The 16,221-nt window shown below is 40.2% G+C and overlaps 1 protein-coding gene across 15 annotated transcripts in view; it reads right to left on the reverse strand.

Moving 5' to 3' along the window:
- Positions 1 to 16,221, reverse strand: part of Nrg1 (neuregulin 1) — a 1,208,067-nt gene that overhangs the window by 114,158 nt on the left and 1,077,688 nt on the right. The window contains exon 1 of one of the 15 annotated variants that reach the window (XM_004637272.2): positions 11,696 to 13,362. The exons of 13 other annotated variants lie outside the window; for them this stretch is intronic. In XM_004637272.2, the coding sequence (XP_004637329.1) occupies positions 11,696 to 12,398 (703 nt within the window). In that variant the 5' untranslated portion in view covers positions 12,399 to 13,362. Of the gene's footprint in view, positions 1 to 11,695; positions 13,363 to 16,221 lie in introns of those variants that run through there. One more of the 15 variants, XM_004637273.2, reaches the window with a different exon arrangement.

Below are 16,221 nucleotides of genomic sequence, written 5' to 3' on the forward strand. Positions count from 1 at the left end.
TATCTAGAATTATTTATCATTTAAGTCTGTAATGACTAAATTCAGATTTAAGATACAGCTTTGGATCATGCTTTTCCTACACTGATATAAACAATGATATGTCATCCTTAGTATGCTCAGTGTACTTTTTATTCTAAAAATATACAAATGGGATGCCTACTTCATATAAAATACTTAGTTTGGCTCTCTGTGGGGCAGCACAGTGAATAAGCTATAACTCTAGGCCTTAGGAAATGTCAGTCAAGCAAGCGTGTACTCTAAGTATCCAAGTAAGCAGGTCACAAGTCAGAATGTGGCAAGTGCCATGTGAGAAATGAGCAACACGCACCCAGGCAGGAGGGGAAATGGATCCACATCAATATAGAGGTGAGTCTTGAGGCCAGCGCAGAACTGTGAAAGGCAGAGATTGTGGGGAGATAAGGATATTCATGGTAGAGGAACAGAGTAAGCAAAAGAATTCAAGGGAGAAATATGATACTATTCAGGCAGAGCCCTCAGTGGCCCAATCTTTGTGCCCATGGTTGGGATGGTGGGGTGGGAAGTGGAGCGCTACAGACAGGAAATCTGTGGCCCTTCTGTGGGAGGACCTCAAATACTGGGTAAGATTTTATTGGGCAATGAATGTTCTCTAAATATTGATACAGCAGACCCAAAGACTAAAAATTAAACAAAATAAATTTTACCTTTACGAATCAAAAAAATTCATAATCAATTTCAAACAGATCCAGTAAGGGACAACGATTCATTAGTAGGGCTAATGTGTTCATAGAACATTAACTTCTATGATAAGCTGTGATCAGCCTCAGAGATTTGTTGCCCCCCTTGCACTTCATGAAAGAAGGAACAGGTAAACAAGGAAGTAAACCCAGGCCTGGTAATCTGGGAAGTAAGCCCAGGCCTTCTAAATTCACAGACCACAAGAACCACAAATCACTTCTTCATTTGTCATCACCTCTTTCTTAAACTCTGTTGATACATAACACAGGAAGAGTGACAGTGAAGCCAGCAGAATTTACACCTTTGCTCATGAACAGGGCCTTCTACAGAGAGGTATTATCCTTAACATATGTGTTCATTCTGCTTAAAATCTAGCTAACATAGTTATGAAGTTTTTAAAATTTACATACCACATAGATCAGAACTGCAAATTAGAAGTATAGAAAAACTATTTGAGTAACATATAGTGTGTAGAAGAAAGCACGGACTGTAAAATTATATGGTTATGTACTGCTTCTGGTAAGAAGTTTAAAATCTTTGTGCTAGTTTCTCTGTTCTAAGTTGCAAGATTTTGTTCATCTCCAATGCAATATGGCTCTAGATTTCTCATTCTGATTGTGCAATAATCCACATATTCATAGTATAGACAGGCCTGCAACTATGTAGTGCATTACTGAGATCACATTATTCAACAAAGCTATAACATAACCCACATACAGTTTTTGCAAATTATTTATTAAAATATATTTAACAAAATTGTAAAGTTCTGAAGATAACAAAACACTCAAAACCATGAAGACCCCTTCTATACAATAAATTTCACTTAAAATGCCGTTCATGACAAGTATCATAGATAATTAAGATTTCACCTCAAAATAGATAAATTCTTCAAGGTGACACATTATCAGTTATCAGCAGTCATAAATTTCCAAATATTTCAAGAAGCCAAAGTCTTACTGTGTTTAGTATTTGGCCCAAATGTTTTTATAAATAGTTTACTGAATAGGTAGGTGATATGTAGGTTATTAACTTCTTTACCTCAAATTCCACTAATTTTAGTCCATTAAAAATGATAGTATCAGATTTTTTTAAACTGAAGTTACTCATCAGGGGTTACTTTAGATGTCTTACTGCTGTCAATTAAACAAAAAGATATGAAAGACCAAAGAATTATTTTTTTTCATTTTCTGTGTAGATTGAAGTTTTCATAGAGTATATGACACTTTTTTCTCTTCCTTTTGAAGACTCGTAAGAGCTGTGTGATGACAAAAACTGTAAAACTTAGCTGGTCTTAAGGATTTACTGAAAAGAGGTCAGAGTTATAGCTCTGACTCTGCCACTAATCATCCCTAAGATTTGCTTTGTAGGCAAAATTTAGCATCATGTAACAATCGATGGTTACTGATTCCTTTTGCTCCCAGAAGAGCAAGCAATTATATGACCCAGGAAGCTCTACCAAGGGATTACAAACAAATGCTAACAAGAGTTCAATTCTACTGTCTTTAGATCATTCCATTTATTTATGGAGCTTTTATTGCTATGACACCAACATATTTCATAATACAAATACTTCCTGCTACTTAGCAAAAGAAAAGGCAACACTGAAAATCATCAGGCTAAGCATGGTCAAGTCTGTGGTTAAGGCCTCACTCCCTCTCTCCCCCGATCCATGCAGTGAGGAACCACAAGCCTGGGTCATTACTCCATAAAGAATGATGCTCTGTGACTCTGGTGTCTGAACAGGGTGGGGGAAAAATGCGGAGGTGGGACATGCAGGGAGATCACTGGAGAAGTAATGGTGGGACAGAACTAGAGGAAAGAGAAAAGCAAAGGGGATGGCCTATGAGGGGAGAGCGCATGAAGCCAGCTAGCTAGATAAAATTGTATCAACATCTTTCACCAGTATAGGTAACACAGTTAGGACCTGAGATATCTGGTCTCACTTCCTTGTTACAACTATCCTTATCTTTTGTAACTCTTATTTAAATACAGTTCATACATTTTCACTTTGGCTGGGAGAACACGACTCCAAAAGGGCACTGAAATTCCCAAATGCACAACCACGTTTTACTGGGTCATACAATTTTCCCTTAAAAAACAAGAAATGTTTTACCTGAAAAAGCACTTTATTATTTTTCATCCAATTTTATTGGATCAATTTGCCTATTTCCATTACAGAGTCAGAAAGCCTATTATCAGGTAAAATCTTTTGAGATTGCTCTCAAATATTTTCCCTGTGGAACTGGCTGCCTCATAACAAGTCTCGGTGGCACATACCTATACTCCTACAATTTGGGAAGCTGAGGCAGGAGGATTGCCTTAATTCCTCCAACAGAGTGAGTTCAAGATCAGCCTGAGCTACACAGTGAGATCCTGTCAAGAAAAAAAAAAAGGTAACAAAATAAAAAGAAGAGGTGACTGCCTCATTGCTCCAATATTGATTCCCAGTACCATTTCTGCAGCAAATCTATTAGGCTTAGAATAATGAGAATCAAGATGATAAAAGCGTAAAACTTCTTATATATTTCTAGCTCCACATTAAAGAATAAATAAAAACACATTAAATTATGCTCATTACTAAGCATTCCCCTAAATGACAGACTCTTGCAAAATTACATTTCTCTGGAAGAAAAGTCATTAGTGAGCAAGGAATATATCAGGCCCTTTAAGCACACATATCTAGAACAGCCTGGCCTTTGTGTGGGTTTGCAACCAAAAGCCTATTTGAAGAACCATTTTCAGTAAAACAAAATCTCCAATACACATTTCAGTAACAATTATTCTTCTCAGCCTATCACTACTTTCCTTTTTCTCTTCTTTTAATAGACCTCTAGTGATTATACAGGGGATCAGAGGCTTTTTAAAATCCAGTTCCTTCCTCAAGCCCATCAATATACAAGCTTTCCTTGCATGTTGTAAATGATTTTAATCTACACAATTATAGTCATTAATTATGAAATGATTTCTCCTCTCTAGAAGTACAGGTTTGAATTAGGCATATATATATATATATATATATATATATATATATATATATATATACACACATAGATACACACATATATTTAAATATATTTTAACTACAATAATTTCTATGTTTGATATGGCTCCTGGAAAATTATTCTTCTGTGTAAGTTGATATTTTCAAGGGTTTTATCCAATGATAACAAATAAGTCACAGAAGTTCATTCCAATCTTTTGGAAACAGGAAATCTTAGTTTGGAATAATGAAAACAGTAAGGTGAATTTAATCTTTATTCAAATCAAGGCTCCAGGATCTTTCCAGCCCAGCTTCTTCCTTTGACTAAATCTAAACTGTCCTTTCCCAGTATTCCTGCTTGCTTGTCAAATACAATGCCAGCCACTGTGGTGGCGTTGTCTTCTATGAATACTCTCTGTCCACCAAAAAGCCCCTGCCTCGCCTGGGAGTTTTGCACTTCACACAAAGAGCCAAAACCACTTTTTAAAAATAGCACCAGGGCTCCAGTAATTAGTAAAGTTCTATCTCACTCTAAGGCTAACAGAGTTCTTTAGTTGTAAATCTCCAATTTATTCCTAGAATGTTAATGCTTGCTTACATATGTGCATACACAAACCCTAACAGAGAATGGGACTGCGATACTTCTAAGCCTCGTCCTAGCAACAATTTATGCGTGTACAGTGTAGTTTATTTGGTCCTCATCACTAGCTTTAGAGAGTGTTAAATGTTGACAACCTCATTTGTACATAAATTTAAGCTCAGTTGGTGCACAGTGGCATAGTTTGTTCATAGTGGCATAGTTTCTCAGTGATAGAGCTGGGATTTGATCTCAGGTTTCTATTTTAGCATTATTCTTCTTCAACTTTTTGTTTACTTCCAATGAAGCAAACACCTTACCTCTCAAATTTTAATATATATATTTACCTGAAAAAGCACTTTTTCTAAGTGCTTTTTTAGGTAAATATATATATTAAAATTTGACTCATAGTGATCTTCCTATCTCAGCCTCCCTAGTGCTGGGATTACAGGTGTGTACCCCCTGGCCTGGTATCGGTGGATGGCATGGCAGTTCTGGGGCCACCAGGGATCAAACCTGAGTCCTTGGGCTTGTCAGGCAAGCACTTAGATCACCGAGCTATTTCCCCAGCCTCTCAAACTCTTAAACTTATCCTCCAAACTTTTACACACAACTACTGTCAAGGTCAAAGACAGGAAAGCATGAAGTGAAGAAAGGAGTCAAAAGTAGAAAGAAGTAGAAATCTGTACTGGTTTTGCATCTATGTGGTTTCTGGCACAGTCTGGTGCTCCTTAAAGTTTCAAGACACAAGTATTCCTACTACATGACATGAAGAAACAGACGTGGAGGGACAATGCACTTGCCAAGGTCATAAGTAGCAGCAAGCAGGACCAAAATTCACATCTTCCAAACTGGACAACTTGTACACAGAGGGAGAGAATCAAGGACTTGAGAGGCCAAATACTTAATAACCTGCCCTAGAATATGAATCTCTCCCAACAGCATTGCTGTTTGAATGTTTCTTTCCAAATATGTGATATAATTTAGTTGAGAAAACTTCAATGGTTAAGAAATTTCCTCTACATGATTTCATTGGAAGACAGATGTCTACTTCACATAAGTGTCTTAGATTGATCAAGATCATAGAGGTAACAGTCTTTCTTCTGAAGAAAGGCATCTGCAGCGGAATGACAGAAGCTTCACTGAATAGGATTTGAATAATGTGAAAATCAATTTTAAAAAATACAATAATATTTATTATTTGAATATAATTGCCAGAGGGCCAGTGAGATAGCTCAGCAGACTAAGCACCTGCTTAGGCAAGCACATGGACTGGGTTCAATCCCTGCTGCTACACTGGCCCCACCCCCAGGTGACTGGGCCAGCCATTGGGACTGGGTGTGGTGGCACATGCCTGTAATCCCAGTGTGGGGGAGGCTGAAAACAGGAGGATCCACTATGAGTCAGCGCTGCGTTGTGAGACCCTGTACCAAATACACACACAGAGACACTCAAAGAATATAATTGACAGGGAGGTGCTTGTGCCACTGACCTATATAACTGAATCCTATATGAATATAATTGCTTAGAATACTTTAAAGAAAAATAAGCTGAGGCAATGGAAAGGATCCTTCAGCACCCCCACAGTAACCATGGACAAGTGTCACGCTTTTCCAGATCTGCCATTTCCTCACTTGGGAAACAACTCAGATGTGTTTAAAACTGGTCCATGTATACAAAGCTACAGTTACAAGACACCAATTATGTTACTGAGAAATAACTTTTGGATGCCCACACATGTATACAAACACATGGTCAAATTCACTGGTGCTAATGTGCTCCATTCGCTGCTTGTTGGGCACCTCTCACCGGAACCACACGTGAACCCAAGTTCTCCAGCAGTGTGAGCACCGGTGACTTAATAGCACGACACAGCTTTCCTCTAGATAGTAAACTGAAAACCCTCACTGAAAAGCAATCTGAACAATTTGGATGTTCTGTAAGTCAAAAACAAAAACAAAATATGACTAAAACACAAAGATAAAAGTATTTGTATCTATCAGCTTTCATACATAGGAACATGTCTTATGATCTCTAAATGCTAAAAGAATTCTATGCACATTCATCTTAAAAATGCTCCCCCAGGTCCAAAGAGCTGGGTCCTTCCCAATCACTCCTGTGGGTCATTCAATAGCACTACATGGGCCAAACCTGGGTCACCCCAAGCTACCCAGCTTGTTGGCAGCAGGGGTCTGACTGCTGTCACTTTAAGACAGATGCCACGGCTGGGCAAGTGTTCCGTATTTAGCAGATGGAGAAGAGGAACATACTAAAGAAAGAACAGGAATGAGAGTCAAAAAGTGAATAAAATTAAGATCAAGAGAAGAAATGGTGAAGTCAGAGTACCCGGTACATAATTATGTGTATGTAAGAAGTAAAAGTTACCTCAAATTGAATTATACAACTAGATTCTCAAAATTCACTAGAATATAAATTTTACAAAGGCAGTAACAGAAATGTGTAGCCCAGAACAGTGGCTGGCACACAGTATGTAATTAGTACACATATGTTGGATGTAGCAAAAGAAACAATGGAAGAAAAATGAAACTGTGACTTGCACGTAACAAGAGAGATGGAAACAGAAGCATAAAAGTAGCCATGCTGCAGCTTATGGTTTTGTAGTTCAACAGGCTAGGTAGAGGAGAGGTGCTCACAAGTTTCTAGACAAGCCACAGCATTTTTCTGCTTTGCTTATTTGATCTATAAAATGTCTCTTCCTTCAAGCAGGATACTATGTGACATTATTAAGAGGAAAAAAGGAGGAAGAACAAAGACCTAGTTTGGGATGCAGTCTTTTTTGATAATGTACAAGTGCTGCTGAATAGAAACACCTAAGAATCAGCCAAGATCTGCATGAAGGACATGCAAGAAAACCAAGCATGAGGAGAGAAGAGAACAAAAGCTTAAATCAAGCTGGGAGCCAGGGCACAGTCATGGAATCCAATCTACACTCGAGGCTGAGGTAGGAGGGTCACAAGTTTAAGGCCAACCCTGGCAAATCAGTGCCATGTTGTTTCAAAATAAAAATTTAAGCAACGCTGGGTACCTGGGGATACAGCTTTGTGCAAAAGGCCTTGGATTCAATCTCCAGCACTTCAAGAAGCAGAAAAGTTTAAATCAAGAAACTGGTATACTTGATATACCTTTTAATGGCTAAAGATATATTTTGTATGCATGTTTGTAAGATGCATAAGTACCATTCAGTATTAAAATAAATAGAGTTACATGTGAAAAGGCACACAAAGGTACTTTGGTGTCATAATATTGATATATTAAGTCAGAATGGCATCATTTAAACAACAAGAAAAATTTGAAGTCTAATTGGGAAGCTGAGCTGGGAGAAGATGAGGCTTATGTGGACATCACTATGGAACAAGGGCAAGAAGCAAAGCAGGGTGGGTAGGGAAGAAATCAGCAAGGCACAGAGCCAGCTGCTGCAAGTCAGGGAAATTCTCAGTCCAGGCAACCCACACTGCACATTGTGGTGAAAAGAAGCTGAATGATGCACAGATGATCAGGTACAGAAAGGAAGAGACCCCCACGATGGAAACCGAATAAGAGCCACAAAAGAAAGCGAGAAGAAAAGCCAGTGTGGGTGATGTGAACTCCACACACTTGACCAGTGGTTCCTTTTAAAGTGCTTGCCTCATTATCAGCCAGTGTCCAGCTTTAAGGATTCGTCTCTATTTTCTATGATTTTCCATCTCTTTATATCAGATTTCTTAAACTTTTCAGTTCAGTGAATTGCAGTAAAAGTTTCATTAGCCATTTCAATTATTTGAAATGGCCCAAATTAGGGGATATTCAGTTCCTTCCTGTTTTTAATATTATATGCTTTAAATACGTATGGGTAAAATATTACAGACGAAGTTATTTGAAGAACCTCTGAGATACCTGCAAGCACAGCCATGAGAAGCCTAGTGAAGGAGCCACTGGTACTACAGGGAGAGCTACTTTGCAACCCAAGAGAAGACCTCGTTTGGCGCATTCATCACGTTGATCTTCTGCAGATGGTAGCGATTCATATTGTCACTGTGGTAACAATGGTTTGCTATGCAAGCCAACAAAAAGCTTTCAAGACAAAGCAAAACCCATTTAGCCTGAATGAAAATACCATGTATTCTTGTATCCAAGTGCCTGTAGTCAAGCAGGCATTTTCACCCAGAAAACATTTTCTTTCAAGATGATACCATAGTTTCCTGGCAAGAGTCAATTAATACACTTCTTTTATGATGATTTTAAGTTTGCAAACTCCCCAAAGTCAGCCTTTTCCAAACAAATAGAGGATGCAAATGCTACCGTCCATGCTGAGAATGCAAGTTCATGGCACAGGCTGGGGATATAGCTCAGTGGCAGAGTATTTCTTGCCCAGGACATGCAAAGCTCTGGGTCTGATCCCCAGTATCCCACGAAGGAGGAAAAGAAAAACTCCCAAAACCAAATTGATGGTTCAAATAGTATAGAGTTCAATGAAAACCAAAAACTTCATTCATATCAGAGCAATGAAATCATTGTGGGGCTGGGAAACCATTAACTATACATAGAAAAAATTCAGAATATATATTCATTCCAGCTTCAGATTTTGTGATAACTCTAAGTGTGCACAAGTTTATATGGTAAAACCATGAAATTATATTATCCAGAAAATACCCATTTTAGAAAAAAATAAACATAGCCACTGTATCTACAGGCAATTTAGAATGCTGTAGCTTGCCATTTGTTATAATAAAGACAAAGGATGATATAATTTGACAAGAGTCATTGAAGATGAGAGCAATTCTAGTATTTCTGTAAAAAGAAAAAAAAAATCCTACGAGAGGAGGTAGATTGGCTTGGGGACTAAGCGCAGACACAATGACTGAGACTGTTGCTTCCCTATTCTCAGGCTCCAGCATAACGAGGAATCAATTAGCCCTCCACCGCCTATGACCTTGAAGGATGCAGCTCTATGCATAATATGCTGGATATGCTGAGGCAGAAGGAAAATGTAAATGGGAGGATAATGTCCTGCGACCACTGCAGAGCATCCTTCAGCTATGATAATGCCCTATGAAAACAGTTCTCATGACAGCTTACTCTATGTCAAAGACATGCACGATGAAAAGAAAGTCCCAGTGCTCTCCCCAACTAAACAATACTTTCACATTTGCAAAGAGTACAAGAGATTGCCACAAGATAATCTCATTGCAAGCATCTTCTCTTTTCCCATTCCCTTTATCTAATAGTTATAACCTTTGAAACAACAGAAACAACCAATCACAAGGCTTTAAAAACAGAACTGCCTGTACACCTACCAAAAACAAAAATGAAAATAAAAAAATTTTACTTGCAATTTTAGAATTACTTTAGGACCTACTCCAAGAAATTAACAGTTTTCCCACACAGGAAACTATGTGGGGCTTCAAAATGTTAGCCATGTGTGCCCCTAACTTTTCAGAGAAACCTACTTTCCAGCCTGCTTCTCTCCGTCGCACTTCAGAGCGCTGCAGCTGTGCGTCAGCCACTGTGATGCTTTTAGGCAGCAGTAAATCTTTTCCACTTATTGAAAATGCCACAAAAATCAATGTCCTGGCTTAGAAAAAAAGAAAGGAGGGAAAAAAACAAGTATAAAATGTATACTCTATTAAAACACTTAGTAGAAGAATTTTTCCTAAAAATAATTTCTCAAAACTTGACGAGTACCTCCTGAGAAAGTCCTAGCTCAGGAAAATGTGCTGCATGTCTCTTTGTTTGATTCCATCAGATGGCAAACATAAGAGAATTAACTTGAAGAGGTTTTTTATTATTTTTTAAAGTAGTCATCTTTCTTTTGCTGGGTAACTCAACCTACTCTGGGCATATTTTCATTAAAGATTTAAGTTTAAAATGATGAAGAAGTAACCTTGTCTTCATGGTGAATTCTGCTTGTCTTTGCAGGATCTGCACTTGCTTTTTATAGCTTGTCATTTCATCTGGGTATTACTTCCCGGTCATTCTGCCAGGTGGGAAGAGGCAGCGAATGCAGTGATGTCTGTCATGTCTTTAATGATGCTTTGGGGATTAGATAAAGGTACGGAGCAGTGCCTGCATAGAGGAGCTTTTTCTAATTACACTTGGAAAACACAAACCTCTTTTATAACCTTTGCCCCTGAAGCCGGTGCATGTGAAAAGATGATGAATCATAGACATGAATCAAATGTTGCTGTGTTTCCAACCACAGTGGCTACTCTGTACTTACTACGGCGAGAAAGTATTCTTTATTCCACATCAAGGTCTATGGGGAAAATGGAAGCAGTATTTCATTGCAGGGGCTCTGCCTTTAACTCCTTTACCTCTAAGAGAGTTCACACATGTTATGAAGCACAACATTCTATGATCTTTCTCACTTTTTTAGCTTTTATCAATGATAAAAAGTGATGGGCGATACAACAAAAACAACCTAAAAGCCATTTTTAAAGAAACCTATCACAACTCTTATATACTGAGGGAACAATATAGCATATGTGTGGTTGCATCCTCATTAACTTTCCACTGTAAAGCGATTGGGATGACCCGATGCAGATGGCAATGCATTGTTCGCTGCTGTTTTAAGAGTGCGGAGGCAGTTCACTTATAGGTTATTAAACCGGGCTGCTGCAGCCTGACCCTATAGAATGACAGGTCCCAAGAAAATAAAGATATAACTTACCAACTGACCTTGTACATTTCAGTGATTGCTGAGGCTGCTATTTGAACACTCCATTGCAAAAGACAAAACTAATTTGGGGACATTTCTTCATGCAGAATTGTAATATGCTTTAAACTAAATAAACTGCTCATAACAAGTGTCTAGTCACTGAAAGTACAACCTGTGCAGGCCAGGAATAGTTTCAAGCTAGCGAGAGAGGTGAGCACTGGGAAGGTCTTCATCCTTGCCGCACTATTAGGAAGAAACACTGAATATACAAAGGTGGGGAGAAGTGGGGGAGAGCAAAGAGAGGCAGGCATCATGGGCTGCTGGGAGGCAGAGGGCAGCCAAAACGCTATAGAAAGTCTCAGATCAGAAAAAGGCAGACAGCAAATAAGACCCATTGGCATGTGGATATCATACTCCTCTAATAAATAAGAGATGGCACAGTGTTTTAATTTCTAAATGAAATTTTAGAGATGAATTGCACTTAAACTCAAGCATGACTTGCAGATGCTGAAGTTTTGGATCCCCAACCCCTGACTTAACAATCTAGCTAGAGGGAGCTGCTCTTCGAAGCTTCAAAGGAGTAGTTTACAGGATTTCTTTTTTACTGGTCTCTTCAGTGCTGCCCCAAGCATCTCAGTCACATGATTTACTCAAATAAAACCATGTAATTACAATGCAGGAAACAAAGCAGCTCCACAACCTAGAGAACACCTCTGGGGAGCTGGAGCCCACACTGGTTTATTCAGCATCATCCTTCTCTACTTACAAAGTTTAGGAGCAGTTTGGAGATTAGTTTCTGTTGTTTGTGGCTGAGTTGCTGACTTGGGTGTTCTCACCTCAGGGTTCCGAGTGGGTGATGGGAAGAATGGCGTGGTGGACGGCAGGAGAGAAAAAGCAAAAATACGATTCTTCTTCGGGGTTGGTGCAGCTGCAGGTTCAGAGGACACAGCAGCATTGTCAACTTGCACTGTAACTTGAACCTCAGTTTCAGACTGAGCCCTAGAGACAGGTGAAGTGTAAGCCTCAGACGATACCCACACAGCTGAGGCAGCAGTTGGATCCAAAGAAATAATAGGGTCCTGGCCTAAGCCCCCAGGGTCAAGGTGAGTAGGAGAGTCGTACTCAAATATCTTGTCCACAAATACCCACTTGAGGCCAGCAATGCAGAGGCAGAGGCTGACCAGGCAGGCCAGAATGGGGACGATGCAGATTTTCTCTGAGTTGAGGCAACCTCTCAGGCGCTCTGCCTCCAGGTACACACAGCAGGGCACAGCCAGGCCTACGAGTCCAGGGGGGTTCCCATCTTCAGTCTGGGTCTCTGGCATGTCTTCAGCTGCCGGAAGTCCATCAAGAGATGGGTCTGCACTCAGTTGAGTGGAGGGGCTGGAGGACCTCTCGGCAGCTCCCTCAGACATGTCTGGGGAATAAATCTCCATGGGCTCACCTCCAGAAGGCCTGGCCTCTCTCATGGTCCATTACCATGCAGGCCCCCCCCAAGCAAATGATACAGCATCTTCCAGAGGGAAATCGATAAGTCCTCCAAGTCCAAGGCCATTATCAAAAGCAAGGAGTTCACAAGGAAGGAAGAAAGAAAACAAGAAAAAGGGAAAAAAAAAACACCTATCAAGTACAAAGTAAAGTATATTCTAATAATTCTTTAGCTGTTGTTTTTTGGGCCACTTTTCTAGTTCTTTTAAAGGCTTCTCCAAACCATCCCGACAAATCAGTCAAGAGGACAAGCCCCAAAACAGAAAACAGAGGGAATGCCGGCTAATTAGGTAAACCAGTAGCCCAAACTAAAAGGCACGGCTCTCACCTCAAGCATCAGAAGCTGGTGCCTGCTGAGATGAAGAAAACAACTGTCATGCAGGAGAAGTAAAAGCAAAAGCAGGACCAGTGGCGGCGGCGGCGGGAGCAGCGGCGGCGGCAGGAGAGGTAGCAGTGCCAGGAGCAACAGCATCCTGTTGTGTTAACGCGGCTGAAAGAGGCTGAATCATTACAGAGCAGCAGGTGCCTGCCCTCTGAGCATCTCCGCAAATAGTCTCATCGCTGGGCGGGCGGGCGCTGTGCGGGGAAGCGCACGGCGGGAGGGGCGGCGACTCCTTCCCCGCCCTGCTCCACCCCACCCCCAACCACTCCTCTTTGTCCTTCTGGAGCGCTCCAGTCACTTTCTTCCTCTGCTGTCTTCCTTCTTCACAGTCTCTTTCTCTTTCCACCCCTGCCTCATCCTGCGTCTGTCTGCTTCTCTCTCTCTTGCTCCCTCCTTCTCTCCCCACCTTGCTTCCCTCCCCCCCCACTCTAAACTGCTACCGGTCTGAGTAAGATCAGTACTCTGCACCCAGCCACGCAGGACTGCCAGTGACTTCCTACTTTATCCAATTAGAAAGAATAAAGGCCACAAATCAAAGAGAGGCAGGCGGGCACCAGTTAAGCTTGATTCCCAGGGCCCCTACCCTTTTCTCCTTTTCTTTCTCCATGGAGTCAGCCCCAGTCCTACACCTCCCACACCTCTAATCTTGCTTGCTTTCAGTCTTGCTGGCTCTCTTTCCTTCACCCACTGCCGGGTCAGAAAAGCCAGCGATCGATGCTAGCAATCTAACAAAGCTGGGATGGGGCGGGGGATGTAGGTGGGACCTTCTGGGTTGGACCTGAGGCTTGGCAAAGTCTGATATCTGATGCCTCCCTAGAGAGGTAAGCTTTGCAACAGCAATTCCTTCCTGCCTGCTGCTGGGAGATAGCGTTCCTTCCCTCATCCTCTAATAAGTTTTGTTCACCAACAGGACTGCTATTACCTGATTTTTCAACCAACAGTTAGAACATTGTTTCTAACCATGGACAGCTCTACCTTTAGCCCTTTCTGTAACACTGTGTGAGACTCCCATAGGCCTTAGGCCGGGAGTGACTTGCAGAGAGTGGGGGAAGGGGGGAAGGGAGGAAAGGGGGGCCAAGCCCCCTTTCTTTAAATCTCCATGTCTTGTCCCACTAGAGCAGACTAGACTAATGTCAAGCTAACAAGAAACACTGTAAGTAACAGAGCTATGAAGGAGCTACTACTTTTTTATTTTTAAATTAGCCTTTCATTGTGACTGCAGAGACTTGAATTTCCTGGATGCTGTAATAGATACCATGTCTCAGCTATAACCACACTAAAATATTAGGAGTTTTCCATAAGAGCGTGTCTTTTGAATTAAGCTTCAGGAGCTATACCTTAGAGACGATTTCAGTGCCGAATTCTTTTTTCTTCTAAGGCAGCACTCATTACAGACCAAGAGAAGCACGCCGCCCGTAACAGAGAGCACAGATTCCTCAGAACATCCTGTCTGGTGCATGTCGGTGCATGCTGTATGCAAGTGAGCCTTTAATCCACACTTCACTTTAACTGGACATCCAAATGGTTTCAAAGGAGCCATTCTGTTCACCTCTGTCAATAAGAGTCTTTAAAACTCTCTAAATCTGTAATATATATATATATATATATATATATATATATCATATGAGTCCCTGAAGCTCTGAAATTCAGAGCTCAAGTCTGAAGAAAACCTGCTTTAACATTTTATTTCCTATAGCCCAACTTCCACTGTTTTGAAACATACTTCTGCTTCAAATGCTAGGACCTAAGAATATCATTGCCTCCAAGATGAAATTACCCTATAATTACAAATGACTTAGAGGTATTAAAATCTTAAACTGTGTATTCAGTCCTATTGCTAATACCAACAAAAGCCTGAACTAATTTACATGGCTGTTACCACAACCGTAGAAAGCTTATGGCCAAAATAGTTATCCTTGACTTCATCTTTACATAACCTGCATAAATACCAGTAACCAATATTTTAGCATAATTTTTCTGTGTAATTTTAAGTTTTACTTATTTATGAATTTAAAGCAATGAAAGGTGTCCTAGTTTTCCATTCTGGACATGAAATTTCACAGCACAAAATTTCTATGGGAGCATATATTTCTTAGGATCTTAATTATTGGCTGAGGCGATAACTCAGTTGAATAACTGCTTCCCTGGCAAGCGCAAGGGCCTGAGTTCAATCCCCAGCTCCACAAAAAAGATCTTAATTATCAGTATGTACATATTAAAATGGTTTAAACAAGTAGAGGTAGATGTTTCTTTTTTACTTATTTGTGTATTTTTTGATACAGGGTCTCACTATGCAATTCTGAATGCACTGCTGGGGATCAAACTTGGGACCTTGCACTTGCCAGGCAGGTGCTTATGTTGCTAAGCTATCTCCCAGCTCCATAGAGGTGGATGCTAAATTAGAGAAATTTAGGTTTTCCTCCAAGATCATCCAGTGTACGTATATAGCACTTAACTCTTCAAACTTGCCCCCAACTCTCAAGTTTAATACATCTCAAGTCTAAATCATCTATGGACAATTTCATCTAAATTTAAAAAGACTAAAATGGGGTGCTGGTACCTAGAAATCCAAAAGGTAGAGAATACCAAGGACAGTAACCACCATACTTGACAAAAGTGGCTCTTCATTTGCATTAATAGCAATCACTCTCCTCACTTTAACCATAAAGAACAAATGTATTAATCAGACAAAAATAAAAAATTCAGTGGGGGCCTCTGTGGTTGTCATAATAAAAATTTCCAATGCACACAAACAAAAATATTAATACAGTCCATGAACTTTAGTAAAAAACATCACAGAATCCTACAACTTCCATAACTCTTCTTTGCCTTGGACTAAGCAAATTGTGCTTCAGGTTATACATGGTTTATCTCTAGAAATGAATTCCATGAGCTTTGCGTTATCTTGGTGATCAGATCTGTTTGCAGGGAGCCAGCTTCCTAGGAAACTGTTTTCCACTAAATTAAAAGATGAATATAACTGGAGAGAAAGCAGGACAAGAGGTCAAGAACAAAAGGAATTCCCATACTTCTGCCTTGAGAGGTGGAGCCAGAAGGTACTATTGTCCCAAACCCACTACAGCAATCAAGTAAGGGTAGTAAGTGTGGGCTAGAGGTCAGACTTCCTCTTGGTTAAAACATGTATTTCTGTAGGAAGAAGTTTAAGACTGCGCCATGTTAACTCTCTAAGTTTCACCCTAATAACACCCAGGAACACCCATATTTCCATGTCCTCTTTCAAAAACATGAAAAGAGAAGAGAGTTTTACTGCCTTTTAAAACCTTATATTACCGTCTTCCTTATAACCATAAAAGCTACATTATTTCTTGGCCTTACTAGTCCTATGTAGTCTATATTACTTTGAGAGTAAGGAAATAGTTACTTTGAGAGCAAAGTAACTTGGGCAATTTAGCCACAGACTA

The sequence above is a fragment of the Octodon degus genome, unplaced genomic scaffold (genome assembly GCF_000260255.1).
Source record: "Octodon degus isolate 3935 unplaced genomic scaffold, OctDeg1.0 scaffold00088, whole genome shotgun sequence".
NCBI lineage: Eukaryota > Metazoa > Chordata > Mammalia > Rodentia > Octodontidae > Octodon > Octodon degus.